This window comes from Castor canadensis, chromosome 19 (genome assembly GCF_047511655.1).
Source record: "Castor canadensis chromosome 19, mCasCan1.hap1v2, whole genome shotgun sequence".
NCBI lineage: Eukaryota > Metazoa > Chordata > Mammalia > Rodentia > Castoridae > Castor > Castor canadensis.
This window is the reverse complement of record NC_133404.1, coordinates 27,923,045-27,942,722: the sequence shown is the minus strand read 5'-3', so window position 1 is coordinate 27,942,722 and position 19,678 is coordinate 27,923,045. Positions and strand designations below refer to the sequence as shown.

General features: G+C 39.1%; 2 protein-coding genes across 5 annotated transcripts in view; both read left to right on the top strand.

Annotated features, from left to right (window-relative positions):
• Positions 1 to 19,678, top strand: part of Entrep2 (endosomal transmembrane epsin interactor 2) — a 469,028-nt gene that overhangs the window by 311,224 nt on the left and 138,126 nt on the right. The window lies entirely within an intron of this gene.
• Positions 2,693 to 4,471, top strand: Nsmce3 (NSE3 homolog, SMC5-SMC6 complex component). Its single transcript, XM_020178209.2, has one exon. It carries the CDS (start codon positions 2,725 to 2,727, stop codon positions 3,607 to 3,609), a length of 885 nt encoding a protein of 294 aa, XP_020033798.1. The 5' UTR covers positions 2,693 to 2,724; the 3' UTR covers positions 3,610 to 4,471.

The following is a 19,678-nucleotide window of genomic DNA, read 5'->3' as shown; positions in this document are numbered from 1 at the left end:
AGATCTACCATTTGATCCAGCAATACCACTCTTGGGGATATACACAAAAGAATGTGACTCAGGTTACTCCAGAGGTACCTGCACACCCATGTTTATTGCAGCACTATTCACAGTAGCCAAGTTATGGAAACAGCCAAGATGCCCCTCTACTGATGAATGGATCAAGAAATTGTGGGATCTGTACACAATGGAATTTTATGCAGCCATGAAGAACGAAATGTTATCATTCACAGGTAAATGGATGGAACTGGAAAACATTATTCTGAGTGAGGTTAGCCTGGCCCAAAAGACCAAAAAGCGTATGTTCTCCCTAATATGCGGACATTAGATCAAGGGAAAATATAATAAGGGGATTGGACTTTGATCACATGATAAAGCAAGAGCATACAAGGAAGGTGTGAGGATAGGTAACACACCCAAAAAGTAGATAGCATTTGTTGCCTTCAACACAGAAAAACTAAAGCAGATACTTTAAAGCAACTGAGCCTAATAGGAGAAGGGGACCAGGAACTAGACAAAAGGTGAGGTCAAAAAGAATTAACCTAGAAGGTAACACACATGCACAGGAAATTAATGTGAGTCAACTCCCTGTATAGCTATCCTTATCTCAACCAGCAAAAACCCTTGGTCCTTCCTATTATTGCTTATACTCTCTCTTCAACAAAATTAGAGATAAGGGCAAAATAGTTTCTGCCTGATAGTGAGGGGTTAAGAGGGGGAAAGTGGAGGTGTGGAGGGGGTGTGAAGGGGGAAGAAATGACCCAAACATTGTATGCACATATGAATTTTAAAAAATGAATGTATAATGACATATGTTTCTTAGTAGGCCTCATCATAGTCTGTCTTGTGTTGTTATAAAAATATAGTTACTGGGTAATTTAGAAATAATAGAATTTTATTTGGCTCATGGTTCTGGAGGTTGGGAAGTCCAAGATCCAGAGGCCACATCTCTTGAGGGCGAGTTGCTGCGCTGTAACATGGTGGAAGGCATCATATGGCAAGAGAGTACACTTGCAAAAGAGCTGAACTTACTTTAATAACAGACTGACTCTCATGATAACTAATCCACTTCAGAGATAATGACATTAATCCATTCATGAGAGTAGAGCCCTCAAGACCTAATCACCTCTTATGAGCCCTACTTCCCAACACTGTTATATTGGGGATCAAGTTTCCAACACATGGGGGATGTTACAAGCCACAATAGCTTCTGACATTAAGACTGATGTTTGAGAGTACATTGTTGGATTCTGTGTGAACAGAAAGTTGTTACTTATAGCTTACCAGATGTTGGCATACTTGCATCACAACAGGGAGTATGATTTTACATTTAGTACTGCAGTTCAACTGCCATTATCAGACTGCATTTTCATATTGAATAACAGAAATTTTATGCTGGTTATATTTAATGAAATTTTAATAAGGTTGTTTTTTGACGTTATTATTCAAATAATGGGTTCTGAATTGCTTTTCTCTGAATATAATTTGCATTAAAGAGGAAACCAATTTGAGTTAGCTCTTTGAAGTTTATCAACTTTCTGGTTAGCTTTAAAAAGACAAAGATAGAAATTCAGTTTCTTCTTTGCAAGTCAGTAAATGGAAAAGAAACACATTTATTAAGATCTGTAGAAGTAATGGTAGCAGACTGCTGATGGTTTCAGTTAATGAAATGACTCTCTTCAGCTATTAAGAGTTGCACAATTAAAAATATATATACAAACTGCACACATCACAGATTATAAGGGATACCTCTGTGTTCTCTTTTCTTATTGAGCCTTAAGGCTGATAAATTAACAACTGAGAAATTTAAGAGATGCACATTACTGCAATTCTTGATCATCGATGCCCCAAATTAAATGGTCACCTCTTGAGAAAGCACATTTCGGTGCTGGTAGCATTCCTCTGACTCATCCTTTGCTAAAATTGTGGTTGTGAGTCCAAGACAGTTTCCATCAATAGCATGTCTTCCAAAAGATAAACTCACTTGACCAAGCAAAACAAGTTACTGGCGATGCTTTTTGTGGTGATTTTCTCATAGCTGCCTAGCTGATGAAGTTTAATGCGGGGAACATGAATGCAGAAGCAGCGGGAAGTCCTGCTTTTTGAGAAACGCTGCCTTACAAATTCCTAGGGACAGCAGAAAAAAATCGCGGAGTTGTGATGGGGAAGAGGGTGCCGGTCCTCCGGGTCTTTTATGTCCACATTTGGCGTAGAAATAGGTGCTTTAACTTTCTTTCTGCTACTTTGCCTTCCTAGTGACCTTATTTTTCCTCCCACATGTGCCCTCTGAGCTCCCTCCAGTTACAAATATTCCCGATTTTAAAAATAAGACCCAGAAAACATGCGCAAACCCACGTGCCCTAGAAACAGCGCGCTTAAGAGTTTTGGTTCGTGAGTTTTCTCTTCATATGGTTTGAAAACAACAGCATTCAATTACAATTGGAAAAAAAAACAAACAAAAACCATCACTCTGATCCCGAGGACCTCACTGCCCCCTGTACCTTCCCGCATGCGCAGTAGCCTCGCCGAACCCCCCCCCCCCCAGGGTCGCTGACGCACCGTGACGCAAGGCGCAGGCTCCACCGACGCAGCGCGCGCCCCCTGAGGCCCCGCCCAGGGCCGCGCAGGCGCACCTCGCTCAGACCCACAATCCTCTGCGCCTTCGGCAGTTCGGGAGGACGCTAACGCTAACCCTATCTGCTGGGGTCCCAGCTGCCTGGTGACATGCTGCAGAAACCCAGGAGCCGAGGTCGCCCTAGCGCTCTATCCCAGGTGGACAGGGATTGGGCCCGCAGCGAAGACACCTCGAGAGATGGCGCCACCGCCGAGGAGGAAGTCCCGAGCACGTCCAGCGGGCCGGGCACCTCGTTGCTCAGCGGCCGCCGGTCCTTGACCGCCCCCGCCGTGGGGCCGCGGACCCAGAAGCAGTTGGAGCTGAAGGTGGCGGAGCTGGTGCAATTCCTACTGATCAAGGACCAGAAAAAGATCCCGATTAAGCGGGCCGACATCGTGAAGCACGTGATCGGGGACTACAAGGATGTGTTCCCGGACCTGCTGAAGCTGGCCGCCGAGCGCCTGCAGTACGTGTTCGGGTACAAGCTGGTTGAACTTGAGCCCAAGAGCAACACCTACATCCTGATCAACGCACTGGAGCCGGTGGAGGAGGATGCCGAGGTGAGGGGCGACCAGGGCACGCCCACCACGGGCCTCCTGATGATCGTGCTGGGGCTCATCTTCATGAAGGGTAACACCATCACTGAGACCGAGGTGTGGGACTTCCTGCGGCGCCTGGGGGTCTACCCCACCAAGAAGCACCTGATCTTCGGGGACCCCAAGAAACTCATCACCGAGGACTTCGTGCGACAGCGGTACCTGGAGTACCGGCGCATCCCGCACACCGATCCTGTGGACTATGAGTTGCAGTGGGGCCCGCGCACCCACCTGGAAACGAGCAAGATGAAAGTGCTCAAGTTCGTGGCCAAGGTGCACAACCAAGACCCCAAGGACTGGCCGGCGCAGTACTGCGAGGCGCTGGCGGAGGAGGAGAGCCGGGCCCGGCCTCCTCCGCCTCCTCCTCCTCCTGCTGCTGCTGCTGCTGCTGAAGTCTGACCCGGGTTCCCAGGCACCCGAAGGCCCTGGGATGGGCGGCCCAGCCTTTTGGAACGGAGCTACCTCTGCCAGGACGAAGTGTTTGTGCTTTAGAACACGTTGCAAAGTTTGGTTCTTTTAGCAGTGCTAACTTGGTTCCAGATTTTCATTTATAAACAGATCAAAAGAACTTTTTTTTTTTGCCTATTTTAACTGTCCTTTTTTTTTTTTCTCTTTTTTGTACCATGATGATTTTGCCAGTTTTATAACACTAGTTGGAAGCCTCCTGTGGTTTTGAACAGATATTTAAGAAAGAACACATAAGTAAATTGCTTTGGTGCCAAAAATAATAATAATACAGAGTGTTACCTGGTCTCTTTACTCCAGTTTGTAAGGGAAAATAAAAGTCTTTGTAAAATTAAAAATAATATAACTGTCTATATGTTTATTACCTTAATACCACTGTTTTGCTTTTTTATATTTCTTACATATACATACAAACTTTGTGCGTGGTTCAAAGCAGTGTACATAGTGTATTTTCTTTGAGTAACAGTTTTTATAGTTGTAGGGTTTTTTTAATTACTCAGCTCTGTTGCTGACCTTGGTTTCATTTAGTTTTTTCATTTTCTGTAAGTCTAGTTATGGTAAATACTGTGTTTTTGAGGCAGTTAATCATTATTCATGTATTAAATCCAGGACTTTTTTTACTTTAAAAATTGTCCATATTAGGGCTGGTGGAGTGGCTTGCCTAGCAAGCATGAGGCCCTAAGTTTAAACCCGAGTGCAGCCAAAAAAAAAAAAAAATTCATATTGAAGAAATTTCATAACTCAAAATAAGCATCTCAAAAATAAAATTTTTTTGGTACCTATTACTAAAGTGAACGGTGGGTTTTTTTGTTTTGCTGTGTAGCCCAGGCTGGTCTTGAACACTTGATCTCCCTTCATCAGCCTCCTGAGTGCTGGAATTACAGACATGCACCACTACACCTGGTTCATAAATAATGTTTTGTAAGAGTTAGTGTGTATAGGTTGTAAAATGATACAAAATACATTTCTCACTGGTTCCCCAAAAAGTTTATGAAACAGTGTCATAACGATTAGTCACCATGCTTTTTTGGAAATCACACTGCCTGTGCTCAGGTCCTAGCCCTACCCTGTGATTTCAGGTTCACTCCTTAGTGCTTATACAGACATTTCTTCACCTGTAAGATGGGCCGATGACACCTGTATCATGTATGCCAGTGTGGCAAGTAGATAGGGAAGTTTATGTAAAGTTCTTGGCAAAGAGCTTGGTGTAGAGATTTTCAGTTACTTTATGCGAGAACTTAGAGAATTTAGTCAGCAAGCACTGCTGTTAAAAATGTTAGTCTCACTAGCTCGCTTCGCACTTCCCATAGACACTGGCTTCATGGACTCTGCTTAATAAAAAGTTTCTATTAAGAACAAAGGGTTATCCTCAGCTGGGCCAGGGCAAGAATTCCACTAGATGTCCTGGTTCCAGAGCTGATAACCAAAAACAGTTATTGCTTCTCTGAAACTTCTTTGTTTCCAAAGCCTCCCCACCCCCAAAACCTGGCCCCATTCCAATTAGCCAACCACATAGACTATAAGCCCAAAACCTGCCCAATCCAGGTGCAGGAGAGGGACAGCATGGCATCAGATAAAACTCCTGCAGACCTCCCACCCAGTGTACATACCTCCCAGACTCCCTACTGTGCACCCTTCTGCAGAAGTACATTTTGCCTTGCCTGTTGCCTTCTGAGTAGTGTCTCATGACAAGACACCCCAATATCTTAAAGATATTTCTAACACTTTATTGCCCTTTTTAGTGTGATTTTTTAATTCTCTTTGGTCTGGAGTTACTTTTTGTTGTTTTCTGTAATTACCTTATTCTAAATCATTCTTAGAAGAGCAGTTACTAAAGTTATGACCATATTTTTTTGTTTTGTTTTGGTGGGACTGGGGTTTGAATTCAGGAATTCACACTTGAAAAGCAGGCACTTTACTGCTTGAGCCACACCTCCAGTCCATTTTTGCTCTGGTTATTTTGGAGATGGGGGGAGGGTCTCCAGAACTATTTGGACTGCCCTTGAACCTTGATCCTATCTCAGCCTCCCAAGTAACTAGGATTACAGGTGTGAGCCACCAGTATCCGGCTTCACCTTATTCTTCTGGTCTAATCCACTGAGTGGTTTTATGGAAAAACAACATGATAGTGAGTACAGCCCACACAGAACAGTAGGAATAGGGAAGTTAAACATAAGATCTCCCCTGAGTTTTGAGAGCATTGTAATATGGCATAGTGAAATGATGGGTTTTGGGGTCACCTGAACATCTGAATTTGAATTATGGCTCCTGCCATATTGTCAGCATGGTGATTTTGGAAGCTCTTGGTTTCAATTTCTTTGTAAAATAGAAAAAATAATTATAATAGCTATATGGGTTAAATGAACCAGAAGAAAAAAGAGCTCAGTCTCGTATTTCTCCATAACTAGCCAAATTCTGTTCACACACACAGACTCAGTACATTTATTCGGTAAGTGAATAAGTGTAATTGTTTTGAGGGAAGTTGCTGCAAATTAACCATTAAATGAGGGAAATACTTTCACTCAGAAAAAAGATCTCCAGCACTGGACCAAATACCATTTGGAAGTCTGGTGTCTATGAAGTTAAAGTGGGATTTGCTTTTATTTCACCCATGGGCTATGGTTTGTTCTTGAACTCATTTCTCTTTGGCCTGCATTTTCTTTCAGTATATAAATAACCTCCTGCCCACTCTGGTTCCCTTACCTCACTGACTGCCTTCTGATGTACCTTAATACTGTGAGGTGAAAGTTACTATCTAGCACAGCACCCTCAGGTATAATGGTAATTATATCCCAGTTTCCTCAGAGATGTTAACAACTTAACACCAACAAGTTGTTTTATTTGAGGTGCCAAAATGCATAGCATTAGAGAGCCGATCAGGCCCTTCTCTCTTTTCCTTCTCCCCCTTTCCAGTGTGACAAGAGTCTGAGGATACTACCCCTTGTATATCTTTATAATTTTACTATATGTGTGGACATACTAAAAAATACACGGTTTTATTTTGTGGACTTTCATAATTTATATAAGTAACATGTCCTTTCATAACTTACTGTTTTCACTCACCACTTTTTTTGTGTGTGTGTAATTTTTGCCATGTAGATGCATCTAGAAAGGATTGTTCTTTAATGGGAAAAAGTAACACTGTTTATTCCTTCCCTAAAGGCTAGACAGCCTCTTTCCATCTTTTTGCTGTTTACAGGCAATGTACAGGGTTTCCTTAGGCACCCACGTGGGAGAGAGTTCCAGTGAGAAATAAATAATGGCAATTGGGCCACTAACAAATGACTTTTGAGCTTGTATCAAGTTATATTCCCCCCAAAACATTATATATATAAGGTTATGCTTAGCAGTCCTCCCCTACCGAGAAGCTCTCGTGAACACTTGACCTTTACAGCCATTCTGGTGGGTGTGTGGTGACACTTGACTGTGACATTAACTTGTACATCTTGCTTACTTTCCTGCCTTTTTCTCTCTCTTTGACAATCAGATTTCATATCTGTTAGGCACTTTCTTATTTTTACTGATTTGTAAGAGCACTGTATGTTCTGGGTATTAATTTATTGCTGTCTTCAGTTGTGACTATCTTCTACATTTTTACTTTTGTCAAGCAGATTATTTGACTTTGGAATCACAATCAGCAGTATTTTAGGGCTCCCCTTTTTTTTGGTACAGTGCTTTGAAAATTCATCCCTAATCCTGATAAAGATATTTCAAAATACCTTTTTTCTAATTCTATTAATTATAAAAATATTTTCCTTTTTTTTGTAAGCATTCGAGGTTTTGGTTTCCACATTTCTGTTTTTACTGTTTCTGTGCACGATGTGAGGTACGGCTGTCATCTTTGTACTCTTCCTATATGGACAGCCTATCACCAGCATTTCATTATTCATCTGTTCCACGGTGCTGGCCAGGGATGAGCAGTTGTATTGCTGTTTGCCAATACCACGCTGCAATTCCAGAGCATCACAATACAAACTCAAGTCATTTGCCAATTCTTAACTGTTTTTATAGCATCTTCCCTTGAAATGCAGCGGTGACAGTAGACCTCCAGTATAGTACTGATTGCTTTCTGATTTTAAAGGGAATAATTTTTAACTTTTGCCACTAAGTGTGATGTCTATGTTCTTATTTTTTTTCTCTTTGTTATCTTTAATTGGGTTTTATTTTCTTCACATTCCTAGCTTACTTAAAGATGTTTAGACAGGTGAATGGCTTAAAATTTGTCATGCCCATTATTCACCTGCTAATTTGATTAAGGTTTTCTGTTTACTCTGGTAGATTTTTCTACCATTCTTGCATTCTTGGCACAATCACTTCTTGTTGTTGATGAGTTTTTAAAAAAATATTGCTTTTGCCCAAAACTTATAATTTTGGTATCTCTTGACATAAAGGGGATTAGACTAACTGTCTTATATTGTCACTATTGGTTTTTGAGGTTTTGCTAATTTATTTAGAAATAATCTCAAACTGACAGAAAATTCCCAAGTATGGTGCAGAGATTTTTGTTTTCTGAAGTATTTGAGCTCATGTAGTTGTCATGTTTCTTTAGTCTCTCTCAGTCTGCAAACAGTTCCTCAGTCTCCTTGACCCCATCGTCTTGATACTTGAAGAATCCAGGCTTTTTTTAAAGAACATTCCTTGGCTGGGGGCTGACTGCTGTGTCTTCATGATCAACTGTGAAATATGCATCTTTAACAGGACTATCACAGAAGCAATGTTGTGTTGTCTTTGAGTCCTATCAGGTGACACAAAATTTGAGTTTGTCCTGTTATTTTGTAAATCTAATCACTTTAGGTAAAGCAGCTTTTCTACCATGAGTCTCTGCTGGAGTTTTCATTTTCAATTTTATGATAAAAGAGCAACTTGTGTGGCGATATTTTGAAATGTATTAAATTGTGCATAGCAAGAAGTTTCATCATGACACCTCCATACACACAGATAATGTACTTAGATCAGGTTCACCCCTCCGTTGCTCTTTCCATCTCCCCTCTCCTCTCCCCCTCTTCCCTTCCCTTTCCACCTCCCCACCATTGCTTTCCTGACTTTGGTTGTCTTGTTTTGTTTCCCCTTGCTTCCACATAGGAAAGAAGACATGATCCCTGTCTTTCTGGATCTGCCTTATTTTATTTAAAATGATGCTCTCCAGTTCCATCCATTTTCCAACAATTGACACAGTATCATTCTTCTGCTCCCCCCCGCAAGTTCTGCCCTCTTCTTCTCCTATTTTATTGAAGAGAAAACATAAGAGATAATAAGAAAGACATAGCGTTTTTGCTAGTCTGGGATAAAGATACCTATACAGAGAGATTCCTAGCGTTGCTTCCATGCACTTGTGTATTGCAACCCACATTGGTTCATCTCTGCCCGACCTCTTCCCTGCTTCCCAGTCACCTTCCCATTGTGGCCTCTGCTAATTTAAGATTATTTTACTCACTCCTCAACAGGGAGAACATAATCCACATTCAAGCTTTAAGTTTCCTTCCCTTTCCAAATTGCCCCACAACTGACAAATGGATCAAGAAAAGTGGTATTTATATACAATGGAATTTTACTCAGCCACAAAGAAGAATGAAATTCTGTCATTTGCAAGTAAATGAATGGAACTGGAGAACATCAACTTAAGCGAAGTTAGCCATGCTCAGAAGACCAAAGATCGAATGTTCTTCCTCATATGCAGATTGTAGACCTAAAACAAATGCAGTAATATTATTGGACATGGGTCACACGCTAAAGGGAGAACATGCATGGAAGAAGTACAGAAATGGAAGGAAACACCACATTTTCTTTATCTATTCATCCATAGATGGGCTGATTCCATAATTTGCCTCTTGTGGATAGTGCTGCAATAGGCATGGGTGTACAGGTGTCTCTATAGTAAGTTGACTTGGATTCTTTTAAATATATACTCAAATTATTCCTGATTTGGCCAGTGAGAGCACTTTAAGCTAACTTTTTTGTCTTTAATATATCTCTCTGCCTCTCTGCTCCCCAACATCCCCCACCCTGCCCCCACCACCTTTTCTTTGAGCACTTTCTTACTTTCTGGCCCCAAAAGATCATTTAGCTTTATCTTGAACTTTCCCTACCCCAGACCTGGAGAGAGCCATTTCATCTAGGGACTGTGGTTCATTTTGATGGAGATGGAATTTAGAAGCAAGGTAGCTAGGTTTGTTCATACCACTGGAAGTAGTATTGTTTCCAGCCCTTTGTCTGCCATCTGCTAAAAAGTGATATTACATTGACAGTGCATTTGCCACAGCACTTATGTTAGGTCTCACCCTTTCCATATTGATAGATGTCTTCTTCAACAGTAAGAAACTCAGCTCCTATTATCTGCACAGTATTTACCTATTTGATCAATTTCCTATAAATAATCTGCCATCCTAGCTGTCACTTGCTCCCCCATATGGAGGTCCTTTGCTTCCCACGAGGGCTCTAATGTCCCCATGGCTTCCTGACTGTGCAGAGCCCATCCCACAGGGCTCCAGTTCTCCATGCCCTTGGCCTCCCCTAAGACGAGTACTTTCCTCTGTTTCACTTTAAATGGTTAGTGCACTGAATCATTCAGGAAACTGAAAACATTCTAGCCACAAAAATGCATTGTGGAACTTTCCTCTTGTCATATTGTGTGAGATTAAATGTTTCTGAAGGTTTGAAAGAAACTCACCTGTGAAAGGCTGTGGCCCTTTTTTGTGTGTAGACTTTTAACTACTGATTTTATCTCAATAACATGGTCAGATTTTCTACTCTTTTGAAATTAGTTTTGGTCACTTGTGTTTTCTAGTGTTTTCCTCTATTAGTTTTTGTACTCTTAGTATTATTTTTGCCTTCACTCCTTTTTTTCTTCCTTTTTATAGAATCAATCTTATCAGGAGTTTCATTTATTTTATGAGTATTTTTTTGAGAAACTTTGTGTACTCATAGTTCCTTTTTTCTAGTTTCTTTGGGTTACCAGAAAGAAAACTTTTTTTTCAGTGCTGAGGATGGAAAATCCAGAGCCTAATGCATACTAGGCAAGCACTCCATGGCTGAGTTACAGTGCCAGCCTTTCCTTATTTCTTGAGTAGAGATGTAATGTGTTGACTTCACCATATTTACAATTTATGTGCATTCTAATGTGTATTATTTTAATTATATTCAATTCTAAATATTTCCTAATATCTTTTTGTATTTATCTTTGATTTATAATTATGAAAAGTGATCTTTTTTAAATTTCAAAACATTTAGATTTTAAAGTACAATTTGTTGGTGGTCTTTGATATTTTCTTAAAAATTGCTTTGAGTGACATAAAATAGTTCATATAAAACCAATTACAAATGCCTAAGTTTTTGCTTTCCAAGTGTCCTTAAATAAATTTGACTGGGCATGGTGGCGCATACTTGTAATCCCAGCACTCTCCAGGCTGAGGCAGGAGTTTGAGGGCAACTTGGGCTACGTAGCAAGGCCCTGGGTTTTTGTGGTTTTTTTCTTTTAAAATGCATTCTTTATGTTTTAAATATGTTCATTATATATTCAGCACCTAATGCTTAGTAATTGTTTTGTTCAAATACTACATGTCAAATACAGAAATCAATTTTTGAACAATGGTAAAAAATGTCCTTTCTTTCTTTTTTTTTTGATGGCACTGAGGTTTGACCTTGCTGAGTGGCAAGTGACTCCAGCAGTAGTAAGCCCTGAGTTCAAACCCCAGTGCTGAAAAGAAAAGGTGTGGGGGGATTGGGGACTTGGCTCCAGTGGTAGAGCACCTGCCTCTCAAATGTGAGGCCTCGAGCTCAAATCCCAGTACTGCTCCAAACAAAAAGTGTCCTTTTTTTGGTAACCATCTTTGATTTTGTAAAATTCTTATTATTTTTCACTTTATGTATTTTCAGGCTTTATTTGTAAAATCTAAGCAGGTTTCTCATTGCCAGACCTTCATGAAGAATTGTTTTATTTAGACTGTCTTTATCCTTAAAAATGCATTTTGTCTTAAAATCAATTTAGCATTGACACAGTAGCCCCTGAAATTTCCTCCCTTCCTTTTGTTGAATTAAGGTCTCAGTGTGTGACCCGGGCTGTCCTGAACCTGAGGTCCTCCTATGTTGGCCTCTGGAATGCTGGGATTACAGGTGTGAGCTACCACACCTGGCACTGTCCTTTTTTTCAAAGTAGTATTCTAATGTGGTTTTCCCATTTCTCTTTTAAAAATTTATTCTAGAAAATGTAAAACATGCAAAAGTAGAAAATAACATAACAATGTCGGTAATGGGTAATTTTATTCTGTCTGTTCCTCTCACCTAGTTCAGAGATTTACTTGGAATTAAATCTCATATATTACACAGTGTCACCTACAAGTATCTTGGATGTATCTCTGAAAGATAAGAATGCTCACGTTGGGTCAGATGGTTGTTTTGTGTTCTTGAGGTGATGGTTGAGGTGATGGTTGCGTCTTCTTTTCCTTCCGGTGTACTCGTATTGTTACACAGAGTAACTGTCTCTCAGCCTTGGATCAGTGCCTTTGAGTCTCTTGATCATGGTGTATAACCCACTTTCCTTTCATCTCCTCCCAGTTTTCTTTCTGTTACTGCTTTCTAGATTCTCTCCATTTTGATCAGAGTAAGTACTTTGTAAGATTTTACTCTTTTGAAATTTGAGGATTTCCTGTGACTATTCGTAAGTGATATTGGTCTATCTATAGTTTTCTTATGTGTCTTTGAATGGCTGTGGTATCATAGTAATACTGGCCTCACAGAAAGAGTTAGCAAGTGTGCCCACTCCTACAATAGTTGGAAAAAGTTTGAGTAGGGTTGATATTAATCTGTTAAATGTGTGGGAGAATTCACCCATGAGCCCAGATGGGCCTGGAATTTTCTTCTTTGGGAGGGTTTTGATTTCTGACTCTTGTGAATGTATCAAGAGTTTCTATTTCTTTGTGAGTCTCTTTTGTTAATTTGTGTGTTTCTGTCAAAGATAAACAAAGCTGAAAACCAGTTAAAGTAGTTAGGACAAATCTTAATAATTGGCAATATATTATTATAATGGAGGGACCTCACCTTCGATTTGTACAGAGGTGACTGGGCATTTGAAGGAAAGAATCAGGGAGAGCCAGTGGGTGGAAGAAAAGCAAAAAGTTACAAAAAACAGGGCCTGGTGTATATGAGTGAACCCATCTGGGTTTGTTAGCCGGTGTTTATGGGAGTGAAGCTGCTGCCTCCCATAGAGGCTGGAGGCTGGGGCTACATGGTCAGGTGTCTGGTGGAGTAAACAGTGGTTATTGGCATCCTTGAGTTTCTTCCCCTAAAGTTAGGAGAGCCAGTGTAATCCAGGGATGTGCTACTAGGAGCCTTGTAATAGTTCACTCAAGTTTTTATAGGCCAAGGTTAAGGCCTAGTTGGGAAAACGTCTCAGAGGAGCCTGATAGAGTTTGGTCAAGGATACAATCTTTGTCATTTCACAAAATTTGCCAATTTCATTTAGACATCTAATTTGTTGGTGCATGATTGTTCATAGTATCATCTTGCAATCCTTTAAATTTTTGTAGGGTCAGTATTACACCCCTCCTCTCATTTTCTACCCAGACCAGCCTAGGTGGATATAGAATTCTGTGTTTACAGGGTTGGGCTTTTCCCCTTTAGGACTTTAAATCTGTCACCGATTGCCTCTAATTTACGTAGTATCAAATTAGCTATTAGCTAACAATGTCTTGGAGGATCCATGTCTATCAGAAATTTTCTATCTTTGGTTGCTTTCAAATTATTCTTCATTTCTTTGGCCATTTTTTTATTGTTTTATTATTCATATGTGCATACAAGGCTTGGTTCATTTCTCCCCCCTGCCCCCACCCCCTCCCTTACCACCCACTCCGCCCCCTCCCTCTCCCCCCCACCCCCTCAATACCCAGCAGAAACTATTTTGCCCTTATTTCTAATTTTGTTGAAGAGAGAGTATAAGCCATAATAGGAAGGAACAAGGGTTTTTGCTGGTTGAGATAAGGATAGCTATACAGGGAGTTGACTCACATTAATTTCCTGTGCATGTGTGTTACCTTCCAGGTTAATTCTTTTTGATCTCACTTTTTCTCTAGTACCTGTTCCCCTTTTTCTATTGGCCTCAGTTGCTTTTAAGCTATCTGCTTTAGTTTCTCTGCGTTAAGGGCAACAAATGTTAGCTAATTTTTTAGGTGTCTTCCCTATCCTCACCCCTCCCTTGTGTGCTCTCACTTTTATCATGTGCTCAAAGTCCAATCCCCTAATTGTGTTTGTCCTTGATCTAATGTCCACATATGAGGGAGAACATACGATTTTTGGTCTTTTGGGCCAGGCTAACCTCACTCAGAATGATGTTCTCCAATTCCTTCCATTTACCAGCGAATGATAACATTTCGTTCTTCTTCATGATTGCATAAAATTCCATTGTGTATAGATACCACATTTTCTTAATCCATTCGTCAGTGCTGGGGCATCTTGGCTGTTTCCATAACTTGGCTATTGTGAATAGTGCCGCAATAAACATGGGTGTGCAGGTGCTCTAGAGTAACCTGTGTCACAGTCTTTTGGGTATATCCCCAAGAGTGGTATTGCTGGATCAAATGGTAGATCAATGTCTAGCTTTTTAAGTAGCCTCCAAATTTTTTTCCAGAGTGGTTGTACTAGTTTACATCCCCACCAACAGTGTAAGAGGGTTCCTTTTTCCCCGCATCCTCGCCAACACCTGTTGTTGGTGGTGTTGCTGATGATGACTATTCTAACAGGGGTGAGGTGGAATATTAGTGTGATTTTAATTTGCATTTCCTTTATTACTAGAGATGGTGAGCATTTTTTCATGTGTTTTCTGGCCATTTGAATTTCTTCTTTTGAGAAAGTTCTGTTTAGTTCACTTGCCCATTTTTTATTGGTTCATTAGTTTGGGGAGAATTTAGTTTTTTAAGTTCCCTATATATTCTGGTTATCAGACCTTTGTCTGATGTATAGCTGGCAAATATTTTCTCCCACTCTGTGGGTATTGTCTTCAGTTTAGAGACCATATCTTTTTTTCTTTTTTAAAGATTTGTAAAGTGTATTTATTTCTGGAGCCACTTTTTTTTTCTTTTTTTTTTATTTTATCTTATTTTTTTTTTCCTTTTTGTTTTTTTTTCTTTTATTATTCATATGTGCATACAAGGCTTGGGTCATTTCTCCCCCCTGCCCCCACCCTCTCCCTTACCATAGAGACCATTTCTTTTGATGAACAGAAGCTTTTTAGTTTTATGAGGTCCCATTTATCTATGCTATCTCTTAGATGCTGTGCTGCTGGGGTTTCGTTGAGAAAGTTCTTACCTATACCTACTAACTCCAGAGTATTTCCTACTCTTTCCTGTATCAACTTTAGAGTTTTGGGTCTGATATTAGGATCCTTGATCCATTTTGAGTTAATATTGGTATAGGGTGATATACATGGATTTAGTTTCAGTTTTTTGCAGACTGCTAACCAGTTTTCCCAGCAGTTTTTGTTGAAGAGGCTGCTATTTCTCCATCGTATATTTTTAGCTCCTTTGTCAAAGACAAGTTGGTTATAGTTGTGTGGCTTCATATCTGGGTCCTCTATTCTGTTCCACTGGTCTTCATGTCTGTTTTTGTGCCAGTACCATGCTGTTTTTATCATTATTGCTTTGTAATATAGTTTGAAGTCAGATATCGTGATACCTCCTGCATTGTTCTTTTGACTGAGTATTGCCTTGGCGATTCGTGGCCTCTTGTGTTTCCATATAAATTTCATGGTAGATTTTTCAATCTCTTTAATGAATGTCATTGGAATTTTTATGGGAATTGCATTAAACATGTAGATTACTTTTGGGAGTATAGACATTTTTACTATGTTGATTCTACCAATCCATGAGCATGGGAGATCTCTCCACTTTCTATAGTCTTCCTCAATCTCTTTATTCAGAAGTTTATAGTTTTCCTTGTAGAGGTCGTTCACATCTTTTGTTAGGTTTACACCTAGGTATTTGATTTTTTTTGAGGCTATTGTAAATGGAATTGTTTTCATACATTCTTTTTCAGTTTGCTCATTGTTAGTGTATAGAAACGCTAATGATTTTTCTATGTTGATTTTATATCCTGTTACTTTACTATAGCTATTGATGATGTCTAGAAGCTTCTGAGTAGAGTTTCTTGGGTCTTTAAGGTATAGGGTCATGTCGTCTGCAAATAGGGATATTTTGACAGTTTCTTTACCTATTTGTATTCCTTTTATTCCTTCTTCTTGCCTAATTGCTCTGGCTAGGAATTGCAGTACTATGTTGAATAGGAGTGGAGATAGTGGGCATCCTTGTCTAGTTCCTGATTTTAGAGGGAATGGTTTCAGTTTTTCTCGGTTAAGTATAATGCTGGCTGTAGGTTTGTCATATATAGCTTTTATAATGTTGAGGTACTTTCCTTCTATTCCTAGTTTTCTTAGAGCTTTTATCATGAAATGGTGTTGGATCTTATCAAAGGCTTTTTCTGCATCTATTGAGATGATCAAGTGGTTTTTGTCTTTGCTTCTGTTAAGGTGGTTTATTACGTTTATTGATTTTCATATGTTGAATCACTCCCTGCATCCCTGGGATGAAGCCTACCTGGTTGTGGTGAATGATGTTTTTGATGTGTTGTTGAATTCGGTTTGCCATTATTTTGTTGAGGATTTTTGCGTCAATGTTCATTAAGGAGATTGGCCTATAGTTCTCCTTTTTAGAGGTGTCTTTGCCTGGTTTTGGGATAAGTGTAATACTGGCTTCATAAAATGTGTTTGGCAGTTTTCCTTCCCTTTCTATTTCGTGGAACAGTTTAAGGAGGGTTGGTATCAGTTCTTCTTTAAAGGTCTGATAGAATTCAGCAGAAAATCCATCAGGTCCTGGACTTTTCTTTTTGGGGAGACTCTTGATTGCTGCTTCAATTTCATTTTGTGTTATAGATCTATTCAGGTGATTAATTTCCTCTTGGTTCAGTTTTAGATGGTCATATGTCCATTTCTTTCAGATTTTCAAATTTATTTGAATATAGGTTCTCAAAGTAGTCTCTGATGATTTCCTGGACTTCCATGGTGTTTGTTGTTATCTCCCTTTTTGCATTCCTGATTCTACTAATTTGGGTTTTTTCTCTCCTCATTTTAGTCAGGTTTGCCAGGGGTCTGTCGATCTTGTTTATTTTTTCAAAGAACCAACTTTTTGTTTCATTAATTCTTTGTATGGTTTTTTGGTTTCTATTTCGTTGATTTCAGCTCTTATTTTTATTTTTTCTCTCCTTCTATTTGTTTTGGGATTTGCTTGTTCTTGTTTTTCTAGAAGTTTGAGATGTATCATTAGGTCATTGATTTGGGATCTTTCAGTCTTTTTAATATATGCACTCATGGCTATAAACTTTCCTCTCAGGACTGCCTTCGCTGTGTCCCATAGGTCCTATTAGGTTGTGTTTTCATTTTCATTGACTTCCAGGAACTTTTTAATTTCCTCTTTTATTTCATCAATGATCCATTCTTCATTAAGTAATGAGTTATTTAGTTTCCAGCTGTTTACATGTTTTTTGTCTTTACTTTTGTTGTTGAGTTCTACTTTTACTGCATTGTGGTCAGGTAGTATGCACGGTATAATTTCTATTTTCTTATATTTGCTGAGGTTTGCTTTGTGCCCTAGGATATGATCTATTTTGGAGAAGGTTCCAGGGGCTGCTGAGAAGAATGTATATTGTGTAGAAGTTGGATGAAATGTTTTGTAGACATCAACTAGGTCCGTTTGATCTATTGCATATTTTAGATCTAGGATTTCTTTATTGATTTTTTGTTTGGATGACCTATCTATTGATGATAATGGCGTGTTAAAGTCTCCCACAACCACTGTGTTGGTGTTTATATATGCTTTTAGGTCCTTCAGGGTATGTTTGATGAAATTGGGTGCGTTGACATTGGGTGCATACAGGTTGATAATTATTATTTCCTTTTGGTCTATTTTCCCTTTTATTAGTATGGAATGTCCTTCTTTATCTTGTTTGATCAATGTAGGTTTGAAGTCTAGTTTGTCAGAGACAAGTATTGCTACTCCTTTCTGTTTTCGGGGGCCATTGGCTTGGTAAATCTTCTTCCAGCCTTTTATCCTAAGCCTATGCTTATTTCTGTTGGTGATATGGGTCTCCTGTAAGCAACAAATTGTTGTATCTTCCTTTTTAATCTATTTCATTAAGCGGTGCCTTTTGATGGGTGAATTAAGTCCATTAACATTAAGTGTTAGTACTGATAGGTATGTGGTGATTCCTGTCTTTTAATTGTCTTAGTTGTTTGAAGGTTTGATTGTGTGTACCTAAGTTGAGGTTACTCTCTACTTTCTTGCTTTTTCTTTTCCTGTTGTTTGGTGCTGCCTGTCTTTTCATGGTTATGTTGGGTTTCACTTTCTGTGTGCAGAATCCCTTGAAGAATCCTTTGTAATGTTGGCTTTGTGGTCACATATTGTTTTAGTTTCTGCTTATCATGGAAGTCTTTTATTGCTCCATCTATTTGAATGATAGTTTTGCTGGGTAGAGTATCCTAGGGTTGAAGTTATTTTCATTCAGTGCCTGGAAGATCTCACCCCATGCTCTTCTTGCTTTTAATATTTCTGTTGCGAAGTCTGCTATGATTTTGATTGGTTTACCTTTGTATGTCACTTGTTTTTTCTCTCTAGTTTCTGAGCTTGTTGTTTTTATGATAATATGCCGTGAGGCTGTTCTATTTTGGAGTGGTCTGTTTGGTGTCCTGGAGGCCTCTTGCATATGATTGGGAATATCTTTCTATAGATTTGGGAAATTTTCCATTATTATTTTGTTGAATATATTACACATTCCCTTTGCTTGCATCTCTTCTCCTTCTTCGATGCCTATGATTCTCAAGTTTGGTCTTTTGATGGAGTCGGTGAGTTCTTGCATTTTCTTTTCACAGGTTGAGTTGTTTAATTAATAGTTCTTCGGTTTTTCCTTTAATTACCATTTCATCTTCGAGTTCTGAGATTCTGTCTTCTGTTTGTTCTATTCTGCTGGATTGGCCTTCCATTTTGTTTTGCTGTTCTGTTTCATTCTTTTTTCTGAGGTTTTCCATATCCTGGGTGCTTTCCTCTTTAATGTTGTCTATTTTTGTCCTGAGTTCATTTATCTGTTTATTAATTGTGTTCTCTGTTTCACTTTGGTGTTTATACAGTGCTTCTATGGTTTCCTTTATTTCTTCTTTTGCTTTTTCAAATTCTCTATTTTTGTTGTCTTGAAATTTCTTGAGTGTCTCCTGTACATTTTGGTTGACCCTATCCAGTATCATCTCTATAAAATTCTCATTGAGTACCTGTAGTGTGTCTTCTTTTAAATTATTTTTGTGGGCTTCATTGGGTTCTTTGGCATAGTTTATCTTCATCTCGTTAGTGGCTGGATCTGAGTATCTTTTTTCTTCATTTCCCTCTGGTTCCTGTACTAATTTTTTGCTGTGGGGAAACTGGTTTCCCTGTTTTTTCTGTCTTCCCATCATTGTCCTTGGTGTTGCTACTGTCCCTGTACTGTGTGCAATTAAGTATTTTCGAGCTTGTAATAATAACTATGGTAATATTTATAATGGAAGGGTGAGAGGAGATGGAAAGCAAGAAGTTAAAGAAAAGGGAAAAACAAATAAAGAGAGAAGTAGGAGAAAACGAAACAAGGAATCAATCAAGGAAGTTACAAAGTATAAACAGGGAGCATTAGTGTACTAATCGACAGTAAGCCGAACAGGCATTAGAGAGACAGAGAGAAGATTGAAAATAAAAAATAAAAAGAATAAAGGTAAGAATAAAAGTGAAAAATAAGTAAATGAAAGAAATATATATATATAAATAAAATAAAACAAAATGAAAACTAGATAATAAAAAAATAAATTAAAAAAACCCTCCAAGTTCAAATGCAATGAAGTTTCATTCTTAATAATTTTGGTGTCCGTCTCAGTCTCCAATCCTGGAGGTGGTGCCTCAGATGTTGTTCTGTAGTTGTCTCATCAAAGGGGACGCATAAGGTAGAACAA